General features: G+C 44.0%; 1 protein-coding gene across 1 annotated transcript in view; it reads left to right on the forward strand.

The window, feature by feature from the left end:
* Positions 1-441: 441 nt before the first annotated feature.
* The window catches only part of pcyox1l (prenylcysteine oxidase 1 like), a 44685-nt gene continuing 29860 nt past the window's right edge, over positions 442-15266 (forward strand). Inside the window, exons 1-3 of the mRNA XM_078231140.1 lie at positions 442-898; positions 2881-3087; positions 13464-13638. Of these exons, the coding sequence (XP_078087266.1) occupies positions 811-898; positions 2881-3087; positions 13464-13638 (470 nt within the window). The 5' untranslated portion in view covers positions 442-810. The remainder of the gene's footprint in view (positions 899-2880; positions 3088-13463; positions 13639-15266) is intronic.

The raw sequence follows: 15266 nt of genomic DNA on the forward strand, positions 1-15266 counted from the left end.
AATTTGTACATACAGACTAGAGCCCTGTTTGAGGCCCATTGTGCAAATTTGGTTTGGCCTGAAGTCAAACCTTCCTTGTCTTCATCCAGAGGGAGAGCAAACTCATCTGAAGCTATTATGAAGGAGGTTCTCTAACCTTGTGATCTGCAATTGAAGGGTTTTCAAGGGAGAGTTGTCCCATGGAGGTTGCATTTAGTCTTGCTGTATGAATGTGTAAATGCATGAGGGATTCTGTGATTCTCTAAGACCTGGACCTATTAAAAATGTTTTCTTGGTTTATTTGTGGCAGATCCCCAAAACTGAAAGGGGGGGGGGGGAGGGTTACCATTTGAAAGTTGTTGAGTATTGTACGTGCAAATGGTTGAGTACCTTAGCCATGCATTGGAAAATGAATGACTCAGGAAGACCAAGCCTGGATTTCCTGCTCAGGCCTTTCTCAGCGAGTCCCGTGTCTTTTGTCAATGGTGCGGGATTCTGCAAATCCTGGCGAAGGGAGCCAGTGAGCCAGCGGACCGGACCGGGTACGCCCGAGCTGAAGGAACACCGATAAATTCTGTTGCAACGCGGCGAGGTGATTCCCTTCGCCTTTCCTGGGCGAAGCGGAGGGCTGACAGGCGGGAGCCCGAGCCCAAGCGGAGAGGTGGACCGCTCATGTTGGGAGTTTGCGATCCGGTTCCAGGTTTTGCGAGGGGGCCGCCTGCAGAGGCTGATACTGTATCAATGTCAGTTTCGCAGCCTGAGCGATCTCCGCACTGCCGCCCCCGACTTCGGGCACTTCACATCGGCTACTGAGTTTGGACTTTGTGCGCGATGGCCGGTGCTGCCCTGGTCCTCGCGTTATTAATCAGCTTTGCTGTCACCCGATGCCACCAGGAAGAAGCGCCCCCGAAAAAAATAGGTGAGATTTGCCTTTGAGAAGCTGGAACACGTTTAAGGCTGCAAATTGTTCCGGCTTCGACTGGTGGGGTCTGCGATATTTTAACGTTCAGTTGCACTGAGAGCGATAACTGATACGAAACCTGATATCTACAGATGTCCAAGTAATGTCCCACTGGCAAGAAATATGCATTTTCATGAATCCTAGAAAAATGAAAGCAGGATCCTATTAACTGCAAAATCGATATATTACAGATGTTGAAAATGGATAGTATGATTCACTGCACCAAAATTGGATTGGCTTCACATAATATATCGTCATATTTTTAAGAATAAGTAATGGCAACTATGCTGTATGGAATTGATCAAAGTTTCTGATTTACTGCTGTTTTGAAAGCTTGATGTAATTTGAATGAGCTTATGAATCTCAAGACCTGACTTGTGACTGTGACACTGTTGGGGTTTTATGGTTTGATTCCTGCTACAGTCAGACGATTATTAAAATTGCATTATCGCCTTTGCCTCATACATAAGAACAATCAAAGATTTGCAGAGAAATTTCTAAGTCAGATTTTGAGACTACACAAAAGGTTCGAAAGACTATTTAAAATGATAAGTTGCATTGGAGGCGAGTTTAGTTGGATTTGGCTGATGTTGGCCTGGTAATTGTACAAATGTTTTTTTTCATTTTTTAAAAACTCCATTCTTAAAGTTACAAAATCAATGCTCAGAGTGGACCATCGGCTGGCTCAGAGTGGGCCAGGCAGACCTGAATCCATCTCCGTGCTTGCTTCTAAAAACAACTTCAAAACCCAGTTGAATCCAATTCATTGTCCCCCACAAGGAAAGCAAACAAGATAAGACATTGCATCCCATCCTGGGCTCGATCTGACGCTTGATCTTAGCCAAAAGGCCGAGAAGCGATTGTACAAATGTTGGATAAATTCCTGGTTGGTTTTGATTGTAGATTTTTTTTGACTCATCCAAGTTCAGAGTGAAGCCAATTCTGTTTGCAACCTTAAGGTCACTGGAAGTGTGTAAATTTGGTGCACCTCCAAGTCTTTCTTTCTCTCTCCCTGCCCTTATTTTGGGTTTCTTCAGTGTTCTGGTGATCAACTACAATTGTTGAAGAGTTGGTAAAATAGCGTTATGTATTTGGTATTTATTCTTACTGGCTTCACTAAGTTCTGTTGTATTAACGTATCCAATGGAAGTGCCTGTCTTGAGGGTGGCATGGTGGCATAGCAGCTAGCACTGCTGCCTAGAGCACCAGGAACCCTGGTTCAATTTCAGCCTGGGTGACTGTGGAGTTTGCATGTTCTTCCCGTGTCTACGTGGGTTTCTTCCAGGTGCTCCGGTTTCCTCCCACAGTCCAATGATGTGCAGGTTAGGTGGATTGGCCATGCTAAATTGCCCCTTAGTGTCCAAGGATATGTAGGTTAGATGGATTAGCCATGCTAAGTGTGTGGGGTTATGGGGAAAGAGTGGAGGAAAGGGCCTGGGTAGGGTATTCTGTCAGAGAGAGTCAGTACAGACTCAATAAGCTGAATGGCCTCCTTCTGCACTGTAGGAATTCTATGATCCCATAAATTACTAGTACAGGGAAAGAGGCAGAGCAGAAGCTGCATTTAATTAAAGCTCTGTTGTTTTTAACTCTCCATACTCCCTAGTAACATTCTCCAATGTACAACATTTTAGCAGTGCTAAAATGTCAAATGAGTTTTAGGTAACCCTGTGAGTATATAAACAGAAAACCCAAAATGAGTAAAGGCCATTCCCAGCCTTCGAGCCCACTCCTTGCCGAATGTGATGTGACACTTTGCGACGTTTAATTATCAAACTACTTCTTTATGAGGATGATCGTTATTTTGATGCTGACCTGGTGTGCTAATGAATAAAGTGATTTGGATTCAATGCATTTTTAAATGTACTGCCAAAACCAAAGTGAGTATTTTGATACAGTGCACTGGAATCTCTTTTATTGACTTTTTTTGTCTTCCACAGCTATAATAGGTGCAGGAATTGGAGGATCTTCAGCTGCCTATTTCCTCAGACGGGAGTTTGGTCACAATGTTAAAATTGATGTCTATGAGAAGGGCACAGTTGGAGGTCGACTAGCTACGGTTACTGTAAATGGTCAGCAGTATGAGATTGGTGGCTCAATCATTCACCCACTCAACCTTCACATGCAAGACTTTGTCAAACATTTAGGTAACGTTATGTTTAATCATTCAGTTTCCGAAGTTTTCAGTAAGTTTAAAAAAAATGTTTTGATAATAAGTGGCAAAATTGAGAACTGCACAAACCTGAATTCAGTATGAAATAATTTTATTTCGGAGGTATAATAATACTGTAACATGATAATGAAATACGTAGCCACTCCCCTCACTGTGTTGTCAATACTTCCAGGTCAGGTTTAGTTAGATTATGTTCCAAGAGGTTTTTTCCAGGAATGCTCTTTTGCCAAGCCCAGGGGAGTATTCACTACTTATGTGCAGTAGGCTGACATAGACTGCTTCATTATTAAAAGGGGGTGAATAGTGTGTAATTATCAGTAGACAGTCCCACTGCTAAATTTATGATGGAGAGAAAGTTTATGATGAAGCAGCTGAAGAGGGTTAGCTGGAGAAAACTGCCTTAAGGATTCTTGTTGTGATGTCTTGAGCTTGCAGTAGATGGTTTCTGATGAGCATGAGAATCCTCCTGGATGTCAGATATGTCAGTGACTTTTATTACGGGGCTCCTTATTGCTGCTTATCAAGTGCTGTTGCAACATTGAGGTTTGTTGATGTGTTATTCTTTCCTCTCTCTTGGGGTGACCTTCTCATAAGGACATAATTAATAGGAGCAGGAGTAGACTATTGGCCTATCAAGTCTTCTCTGCCATTTGATAAGGTCATAGCTGATCTGATTGTGGCCTCAACCCCACTTTCCTGCCTTGTTCCTATAACCTTGACTCCCTTATAGATCAAAAATCTATCTAACTCACCCTTGATATTCAATAACTCACCTTCCACTGTTCTCTGGGATAGAGATTTCTAAAGATCAACGATTTTCTGAGGGAAAAATTCCTCCTAATCTCCTTAAATGAGGGATGCCTTATTTTGAAACTGTGCCCCTAAGTTTTAGATTTCACCAGAGCTGGGGGATGACACCTTCTAAGCATCCATCCTGTCAAGCCCCCTCAGAATCTTTCATATGTTTCAATAAGACTATCTCTCTAATAAACTTCAATGGGTCAAAATCTAACCTGCTCAATCTTTCCTCATATGATAGCCTGTTCCTCCCAGAAATCAACCTTGTGAAGCTTTTCTGATCTGTTTCCAATGCAAGTATATCCCTCTTTTAAATAAAGAAATCAAAATGTACCCAGTACTCCAGGTGTGGTCTCAGGGATGCCCTGAACAGTTGTTGGCAAGACTTCCCTACTTTATCCCCCTGCAATAAAGGCCAACATTTCAATTGTGTTCCTGGTCACTTGCATGCTAATTTTTATTGATTCATAGTAAGAAGTCTCACAACACCAGGTTAAAGTCCAACAGGTTTATTTGGAATCACAAGCTTTTGGAGTGCTGCTCCTTCATCAGGTGAGTGGAGGCTCCACTCATCTAGGACGGCACAATGGTTAGCACTGCTGCCTCACAGCACCAGGGACCCAGGTTCAATTTCCAGCTTGGGTCACTGTCTGTGTGGAGTTTGCACATTCTCCCCGTGTCTGCGTGGGTTTCCTCCGGGTGCTCCGGTTTCCTCCCACAGTCTGAAAGATGTGCTGGTTAGGTGCATTGACCCGAACAGACGCCAGAGTGTGGCGACTAGGGGAATTTCACAGTAACTTCATTGCAATGTTAATGTAAGTCTTACTTGTGACTAATAAATAAACTTTAAACACCTGATGAAGGAGCAGTTCTCTGAAATCTCATGATTCCAAATAAACCTGTTGGACTTTAACCTGGCGTTGTGAGAATTCTTACTGTGCCCACCCCAGTCCAACACCGGCATCTCTACACTTTGTGATTCATGTACAATGACACCTGTCTGAAATGTAGAATTCTGCAGACACTCTCAACTTAAATAACCTGCTTCTCTATTTTTCTTATCAAAGTGGGAAGCCTTATGTTTTTCTACATTATACTCCATCTGCCAAATTTTTGCCTTTTCACTTAACATCCTCTGCATCCCTTTGCAGGCCCCTTATGTCCTCCTCACAACTTGCTTTCCAGCCTATCTTAATATTGTCAGCAAATTTGGCTTCAGTACACTCGATCCCTTTATCTATTGAGGCCCCAACATTGAACCTGTGCCACTCCACTGGTTATCGAAGCATAGAAGCATAGAAAAACTACAGCACAAACAGGCCCTTCGGCCCCACAAGTTGTGCCGAACATATCCCTACCTTCTAGGCCTACCTATAACCCTCCATCCTATTAAGTCCCATGTACTCATCCAGGAGTCTCTTAAAAGTCTCTATTGAGTTTGCCTCCACCATCACTGACGGCAGCCGATTCCACTCGCCCACCACCCTCTGTGTGAAAAACTTCCCCCAACATTTCCCCTGTACCTACCCCCCAGCACCTTAAACCTGTGTCCTCTCGTAGCAGCCATTTCCACCCTGGGAAAAAGCCTCTGAGAGTCCACCCGATCTATGCCTCTCAACATCTTATATACCTATTAGGTCTCCTCTCATCCTACGTCTCTCCAAGGAGAAAAGACCAAGCTCCCTCAGCCTATCCTCATAAGGCATGCCACTCAATCCAGGCAACATCCTTGTAAATCTCCACTGCAATCATTTCCACATCCTTCCTGTAATGAGGCGACCAGAACTGAGCACAGTACTCCAAGTGGGGTCTGACGAGGGTCTTATATAGCTGCATCATTATCCCTGGATTCCTAAACTCAATCCCTCAATTGATCAAGGCCAGCACACCATACGCCTTCTTGACCACCTCCTCCACTTGCGGGGCCGATTTTAGAGTCCTATGGACCCGGACCCCAAGCTCCTTCTGATCCTCTACAGTACTAAGAGTCTTCCCCTAAATATTGTGCTCCTTCATCCCATTTGACCTGCCAAAATGGACCACTACACATTTATCTGGGTTGAAGTCCATCTGCCACTTCTCCGCCCAGTCTTGCATCCTATCTATGTCCCTCTGTAACTTCTGACATCCCTCCAGATTATCCACAACCCCACCAACCTTCGTGTCTTCGGCAAACTTACCAACCCATCCATCCACTTCCTCATCCAGGTCATTCATGAAAATGCCAAACAGCAAGGGTCCCAGAACAGATCCCTGGGGCACACCACTGGTGACCGACCTCCATTTAGAAAAAGACCCATCTATACACACTCTCTGCCTCCTTTGGGCAAGCCAGTTCTGGATCCACAGGGCAGCAGCACCTTGGATCCCATGCCCTCTCACTTTTTCTAGAAGCCTTGCATGGGGGACCTTATCGAACACCTTGCTAAAATCCATATAAACCACATCTACCGCTTTCCCTTTGTCAATGTGTTTAGTCACATTTTCGAAGAACTCCACCAGGCTCGTAAGGCACGATCTGCCTTTGACAAAGCTGTGCTGAGTATTCTTGAGCATACTAAACCTCTCTAAATGCTCATAAATCCTGTCCCTCAGGATCTTCTCCATCGGCTTACCAACCACTGAGGTTAGACTCACCGGTCGGTAATTTCCTGGGCTATCCCTATTCCCCTTCTTGAAAATAGGAACCACATCCACAGTCCTCCAATCCTCCGGCACCTCTCCCGTCTCCATCAACGACGCAAAGATCATCGCCAGAGGCTCTGCAATCTTTTCCCTCGCCTCCCCCAGTAAATTGGGGTACATCCCATCCGGACCCGGTGACTTATCTATCTTGATGCCATTCAATTCATGGTTTTCCAAGTTGAAAATGATCAATTTATCCCTGCTCTTTGCTTCCTGTTAGTCAGCCAATCCATTATGCACACTGCAATACCATGAGCTTTTGTGTTGTAACCTTTTATGTGACACGTTATTCAATATCTTGGAAATCAAATCCATTATATCTACTGGTTCCCATTTTCCGCACCGCTGGTAGTATTCTCAAGAAATTCAAATAATTTGTCAAACACTATTTCCCTTTCAGAAATCCATGATTTACCAAATGCCCTGTAACTACCTCCTTAGATACAGATTTTAGCATTTCCAAATGACAGCTGTTCAGCCTATAGTCTTCTACTTCCTGTCTCAGTCCTATCTTGAATTGAGGTGTTATATTTGTGCTTTTCCAGTCTGTCGGGACTCTTCCTGAATCCAGGGAATTCTGGAAAACAACCAATGCAATCACTATCTCTGCAGCCACTTCTTTTAAGACCTCGGGATGCAGGCCATTGGTTCCTGGAGACTTGTCAGCCTTTAATCCCATTAGTTTTCTCGGTACTTTGGGGTGGCACAGTGGTTAGCACCGCTGCCTCACAGCGCCAGGGACTGGGCTCGATTCCTGGCTTGGGTTACTGTCTGTGCGGAGTTGGCACGTTCTCCCCGTGTCTGTGTGGGTTTCCTCTGGTGCTCCGGTTTCCTCCCACGGTCCGAAAGACATATTGGTTAGGTGCATTGGCCATGCTACATTCTCCCTCAGTGTACCTGAATAGGCACCAGAGTGTGGCGACCAGGGGATTTTTACAGTAACTTCATTGCAGTGTTAATGTAAACCTTATAAATAAACTTTTTCCCCTTGTGATGGTGATTGTTTTAAGTTCCTCTCTTAATTTTGCCCCTTGATTTTCTACTATTATTAGGATGCTTTTTATGTCTTCTACTCTGAATACAGATACAAAATACTTGTTCAATGCCTCTGCCATGTTTTTCCCCATTTTTAATTCCCCAGTTTCATCCTGGAAGGGACCAATGTTTACGTGAGCTACTCTTTTTTTCTTTTTATATACTTGAAGAAGCTCGTACAGCCTGTTTATATATTTCTTGCTAGTTTACTCTTGGATTCTAATTTCTTTCTTTTATTGTTTTTGTTTCGAACACCCTTTACTGCTTGGGAAAATGTTCCCAATCTTCTGACCTACCACTATTCTCTTCTGTCCATTTCATACCATCCTTAACTTCATTAGTCTCGGATGGTGCATCTTTCTTTCTCAGTGGGATATATCATTTTTGAGAGCTATGAAATTCTCCTTCAATATCTGCCATTACTTATCTCCCGTCTTACCTTTTTTTCTTGTCTACTGTAGCCCGCTCTGTCTCCATACCTTTTGTAATTGCCTTTATTTAAATTTAAGACATCAGCTTCAGAACTTCCAACTTTTTCACCTTTAAACTGAATGTGAAGTTCAATCATGTTATGATCCCCAAATAATTTATTTTCAAACTTATTCAGACGTCAAAGAGTCCTCTAAGTACTAAACTGAATGAAAATACAAATTCTATTGGTAATAGTGTTTTAACCCATTGGATTAGGATGTAGATAGGCTGGAAAATTGGGCAGGGATCCTGGATTCAGGATTCAATCCTGGACCGGGGGGCGGCGCGGGCTTGGAGGGCCGAAGGGCCTGTTCCTGTGCTGTATTGTTCTTTGTTCTAACCCACTCTGCCAACCAGAGTGCCCACAGGGCTCAGAGGACAATCATTTTACAAAGATTTTCAAAGCCTCTTTTCTTATTGTGTCAGTTTCACAAGCATTTCAAAGACTTGCGAATGGCTCATTGGTTCCATACATAGTGGGATACTGGGAGAGTGAGTGTTGGAAATGCTTGGGCATAATGGCTGATGTAATGGAATGGGCATGGGAGGGGATATCAGGGGACATGGGAGTAAGAGGGGACATGAAATTTGGGCAGAGGGATGAAGGCTAGGGGGCCTAACAACCATGGAGATGGTATCCGATATCCCAGAGAACCAAGACGGTCCTTCCTGCCAGCCTACCTTGCCATCCACGTGCCTCTGTGGTACCTCAGGCCTGACCAGGGAGGTGGCAGACCAGAACATTCCCGCCCACATCTCGCAGAGAGAAAAATACCATGGGAGTGGGAGGATATGACAGACCAGTGACTCCCATGCTGAGTTTGTTTGCAAAAGGAAGTAATGCACTGGGGGTAAATGTGCAGTTCATTCCCGGGACACTCTTGTATAACTGATTTTCTCATCCATAATCACAGCTGCGCTTCCCCCTTCCAAAATACTCCCTTTATTATTTTCTATAGTTAGCCCAGATGCTCCTGACCTCCCTGCTGGTGGTCCTCTAGCTTTGTTCCATTACATCAGTTCTCTTCAACTTTTGGATGAAGTAGCACATTGGATTCATATATATCTGCAACTCCACACCACTTCATTTTCTGATCTTAACTATATGGCTGCAAGTGAAGGACAAGTGAAATCCAGATGTTTACTGGGAGGGAGGATGGAAGACAGACCAGATGTTTGCCACTGTGTCACTAGCTGGTTTAGAATAGCACAGATGAAGCAATTAACTGGACAGAAAATTGAGCACAAACTTTCTGAGCAAGAGAAAGGGTAAGGAAGAAATAAAAAGCATGTAGTCAGCAATAAGCTACTACCTGCAGAGGGAGAAACTGAGTTGTATTTCAGATCGATGACCTTTTGTCAGAACTGGAAAAGCTTCCTCGTTGTTTTTGGACAAGTACAGAGGGAGGGAAAGGGGGCAGAGTTTCCAGTCATTTACATTTTCATTTTTCGTCGCATTCTTACTCTGATCTCTCTGTCCTCGGTTTCATAGGGTGGCACAGTGGTTAGCACTGCTGCCTCACAGTGCCAGGGACCCGTGTTCGATTCCCGGTTTGAGTCACTGGGCCTGATTTTACCATTTTGAGTCTAAGTGCCGAATCTGGGCGTCAAATAGATCCAAGCCTGGAATCCTCTTTCCAGCGCGCCTATACGCGTTTTGCCGGCTCTGGTCTGATTCGCGCTGTGGGCGGGGCTTAGCGCTGGCGGACCGATCGGAGCTCTGAACTGCGCATGCGCAGTTCGAAAAAAATCTGACAGAGCGCGCCCGGGCGCGAAAGAAAAAAAAAACAGAAAGCGGAGAGAGCGGCTCTCTGACGGTCATCCTTTGGTCGGGTGGGGGGGGTCCACTGCCAGTCTGTGGCCGATCAGTGGGGAGGGAGGGGGTGGGGGGGGTCCACCGCCACTCTGCGGGCGATCCCTCCTCCCCACCGGAGGTATGAATCCCTCCTGCCGGAGTGGACGTGCGGCCATGCCATCCCACAAAACCTTCAGGATTAAGCGATTCCTCGCTAAGAAGATGAAGCAGAACCGGCCGATTCCACAGTGGATCCGCATGAAAACCGGCTACAAGATCAGTACAAGTCCAAGAGGAGAGACTGGAGAAGGACCAAGCTGGGCCTGTAAAGGGATACACCATCACTGGTACACTACCAGCCACAGCCATCTCTCCCGCTCTCTTGCCCCTGCAGGGAAGAGTAATCTGTGGCTGGTAGTGTACCAGTGATGGTGTATCCCTTTACAGGCACAGCTTGGTCCTTCTCCAGCGTCTCCTCTTGAACTTGTACTGATCTTGTTGCCGGTTTTCCTGCGGATCCACTGTGGAATCGGCCGGTTCTGCTTCATCATCTTAGCTAGGAATCACTTAATCTTGAAGGTTTTGTGAGATGGCATGGCCGCACGTCCACTCCGGCAGGAGGGATTTGTTCCTCCGGTGGGGAGGAGGGATCGCCCGCAGAGTGGCGGCGGAACCCCCTCCCCCCCTCCCTCCCCACCAATCTGCCGCAGACTGGCAGCGGACACTCCCCCCCCCCCTCCCCCGACCAGAGGATGATCTGGGTCAAAGAGCCGTTGGAGGCTCTGACCCTGCTCTTCGGAAGCTGCAGCAACGACTTCAGACTTTTATTTTCCAGGTGGTTAAAAGCGCGGATCCGGATCGGGCCAGAAGATGGTAAAGTGGGATTTGGCGGTAGAGTTGGGTGTGCGGTTCATTTAAGTCGATTTAAATGCATGCTAATGCACTTAAATTGTCAGGCCGCCCGATTTGGGTGCGGGCCGGACCCGCGCCCGAATCGGGTGTCAGTAAAGCCGCGATCTGCTCGGAATCGGGTGCAGATCATGATATAGGCCCGACGCCCAACTTTACCGTGATTTGGGCGTGAAGTTTTGGTAAAATCAGGCCCACTGTCTGTGTGGAATCTGCATGTACTCCCTGTGTCTGTGTGGGTTTTCTCCGGGTGCTCCGGTTTCCTCCCACAGTCTGAAAGACGTGCATTGGCCATGCTAAATTCTCCCTCAATGTACCAGAGCAGGCGCCGGACTGTAACTTGCATTCAAAGGTGATGTTTAGTGAATAGTATTTTTGGTCATCTGTTACAGTAATTGTCTCAAAAGGTGAAATCGTGACGTAATTTTTTCAGCTATCAATTGGAAGTTCAAATTTATTTTTAAAAGTTATCGACCTCTACAGGGATTGTAACAAACAATCTTATCATGTGCATTGGATATCTGTGTCTTTAACAGGTGTAACTTTTGTATCTGTTTTATTCCACGGTAAGGTAAAATTTACAGAGCAATTAGTACAATCAGAACTGCTTAGTTTAGTTAATGTGATTTATATTCATGTAATACAACCAAAGAACGTGTGTGCTACAGAACGACGGTGAGCTGTCTTACGTTCGTCTCTGGGAGAAACAACTATGATTAGCATATGAGCCCCCTTTGCTTTTTACACTTGTTCATAGAATGGAATCCCTACAGTGCAGAAGGAGGCCATTCGGCCCATTGAGCCTGCACCAACAACAATCCCACCCAGGCCCTTATCCCACGTACTAACCCTGCTAATTGCCCTGACACTAAGGGGCAATGTGACTTGGCCGATCAACCTAATTTGCACATTTTTTGAAGTGTGGGAGGAAACCGGAGCACCCGGAAGAAAATCACGCAGACATGGGGAGAACATGCAAACTCCAACACAGACAACCACCTGAGGCTGGAATCAAACCCAGGTCCCTGGTGCTGTGAGGCAGCAGTGCTAACCACTGTGCCACAATGCCACGTGACTACAAATTGCTTCTAAATGACCTAGCATTAAAAATAACTTATTTTTCACCTCCAATCGCTTTGTAAGAAAAATGAAATTAAAATATCTGCAAAACATACAGCAATTGGCTTTAAAGTAAACACAGACAAATTAAAGCCTCCACCTTTTGCAACAGACTAATAGCCTGTGTTTTACATGGTAAAAAGCCCTTGTCCTTATGAATATAATTACAAATACATTTATTTATAAAAGCAATTTTCAGCCTTATCTTTCCAATTTTAACTGATGCTTTAACTGAGTAAAGAAGTAGGAGAATTGTTGGTGTTCGCTCGCCACTTTCCCAACTTGATAGGACTGGGATTAGGTTTGGAATAGTCTCTGTTAATTACTCTGTGGTTAGCTTGGGTGAAAGAGCTTAATGTCATCTCTCCAAATGTCTATTAAACACTGCCAATGGTAAAAAAGCTGGTATAAAAAGGCCTCCTGACACGTTCATTTATCTCTGGTTAAAGTTTAAAATAGTGAGCTGTGAATCTTGTATTCCAAATCTATATCAAAGTCAGGATAATATATGATTGGGCTACATGAAACTGCACTACTTATATTTGCATATTTAATACAACAGCTAAAACTTACAACAGGGGTATAAGAACTCGGGGACTACATCTGAATAAATGATTTGTCTATATGGTGATTTGTGTGTGTGTATATAAAGGACAATATACCGGACAAGCAATTTGCATTCGCATAGGAAGTGGGTTTTCTATTGGAAACAATGGGACAAAGAAACTCATTTGAAATTTAGATTTCAGTTCTGTATGGTGCTGTTTTACATCCACTGAATAGCAAAGTCCCTCATTTGTAAGTGTTTTTAAAATAAAGCTGCAATATTCGTTTTTTGTATAAATTGTTCTTTATCATATTCAAATGACACACTACACTTTTTAGATTCTTACAGGAAATACTTTGTTGAGATCAAGTGATAACCCTGGCAGATATCTTTAATAAGGATTTTAGGTGATGGAGGTACTACTTTTCTTTGACTAACCAATAAAAGTTGTCAGCAAAGTTGATTAAATGCATTTTACTCCTCCTTCCCCTAAAAAGTGCAACAATTGCTTTGTTTTTTTCCCCATTAATTTCTCACCCCCTCATTATTTCTTCTGGAAACTTTGACTCCTTATCTATATTTGATTTTTATAGGTGCTAGGTCCTATCAATTTATTACATGTCGGCCTAGACATTGAGCCTTTCACCAGGCCCAGTCCTGCCTTAATTGGATTTCCTGCACACACATTCCAACAGGGCACTGAATAGACACCAGATATTCTGGCTGATCCACCCCTACTCCCAACCCTAATCTATGATGCTGAAGCCAATAATAAAACCTCTGCCATCTTTCTTAGGTTAAACTTTTAGCCTTGTGGTTCAATTACTCACTGTCTTAATCATCTGAGCCATTAGGCAACCCTTTTATCATGAGATGTATATTGCCGGAGATCCAAATGTATCTTCTTAAAAGGTTGATTTTTAAAAACATCAAAGTTGCTATCACTTGAGTGATTCGTTGTTTCTTAGACTTTCCCCTCCATCTCTCCCAGGTCTGAAGCACAGAAAAAGTGTTCCAGAGAAAATTGCCCTCTTCAATGGGGAACATTTTGTATTTGAAGAGACGGACTGGTACCTTCAAGATCTCTTTAAAGTGTGGTGGCGGTATGGCTTTGGTTTGCTGCGTCTGCAGATGTGGGTGGAGGAGATAGTGGAGAAGTTCATGAGGTACTGCCCACTGCAATTCATATATTGTTGTTTCGGTGTGACATTACTCAGAAGCCTACAGATCATGAGTGAAGGGACAACCTGAAACCTCCAATTCATTAGTTGAGGGGCACTCTGAAATATTATGCTCCAATTGTTACTGTAAAAATGTATCTAGTTATATTTATTGCTTCTTTCATGACTTCAGGATATCCCAAACTTTTGCAATCTAGAGGTTATTGTAATGTGAGAAACTCAGTGGCCACTTGTTGTATAACAATATCCCACAAACAATAGTGAAATAAATGTCCCTATCATCTGTTTCAGGTATTGGTTGAGAAATACATGTTAACAAGCAAAACAGAGGCACACCCTTTTTGGATCTTTCATATCCATCTTCGAGAATGTGGTAGGGGGGTGGTTAGTGGGTGATGCAGCTCAGATAGTGAAGGATACTGTAAATACTGCATTAAAGTGCTTCCAAGATTATGTGCCCAACGCTCTGGAAAAGCGCTTTCACTCCATATCCTTTTGAGTTTGGTGGAAGCCAAGACTGCTACCCATTAAGATGACAGCCAAACTATCTTCAACGCAGGAATATGGTCAAACCATATTTACAGCAGAATATTGCTCTGGATCAGTGTGGAATCTGTTGTAAAATGTTTTTGTTTTGGAATATAACTTTATTCTGTTTCCTTGTCCGTTTTGCAATGTTTGTATCAGAGCCTTGGAGTCTATAGTAAATGAGAACATGGTTCACGCATTTGACCCCCAATAGGCACAGACTCTTGACAGCAAGTACAACCCCCATGGTATTTTGTTTGTTGTAGCTCAAGGATTCTAAAGTTAATTATATAATGCTGTCCCTCAGATCAGCTCACTTCCACCAGTGTTCATACTTGTAAACCTGTTGGTATGGTACCTTAGCAGCACATTGATCAGGGAATTGAGATTTTTGTGTTTTTCATATGAATACCATTAATTTTCATTCTGTGCTACTAATCCTTGGCTTTGTAACTGCCAAGATATAGTGATCCAAGGCAGCGTATTTCTAAGCCTAACATGTTGGTCTCAAAAGTCCACAGTTGTTCTAGTGATTTCCCATCGTAAGTTTGATAGCAATCCTCTAGAATAGCTAGGTCCCAAGTAAGTCCCAGCCTTTTTGGGAAAGTTTTCTGTATTGCCTCCTGCTGGTGGAGCCTTCACATAAAGAGAGACTGGGAATGCTGTTCCATGGGTTGCAAGTTTCCACTGCTAGGCCCTTAGATGGCACCTGTTGTACGATAAACACTGGCACACCCGACCTAAGTAAGAAGTCTAACAACACCAGGTTAAAGTCCAACAGGTATATTTGGTAGCAAAAGCCACTAGCTTTCTGAACAGGCTGTCTCTTCGTCAGGACCCACCTGTTGTGAAGTGATAGTCGTTTCTTGCAGTAAACATGCATGTGATTGGGGAAGCAACCTCTGTGTCTCACTGGGGCTAATTTTCCCCTCCTTTCTCTGTCTTCCTTTCTCCCGTTACCCTTGCTGTCCTGAAAACAATTGATGTTGGTTGTATCACTCAGCACCTCACACAAAAGGCCATTGTGTTCATTTATAAGCAGATAGTTTGAGTTGGTAGGAGATAGCACAATTGAGCTCAGTACT

Source organism: Mustelus asterias, chromosome 16 (genome assembly GCF_964213995.1).
Source record: "Mustelus asterias chromosome 16, sMusAst1.hap1.1, whole genome shotgun sequence".
Taxonomy (NCBI): Eukaryota; Metazoa; Chordata; class Chondrichthyes; order Carcharhiniformes; family Triakidae; genus Mustelus; species Mustelus asterias.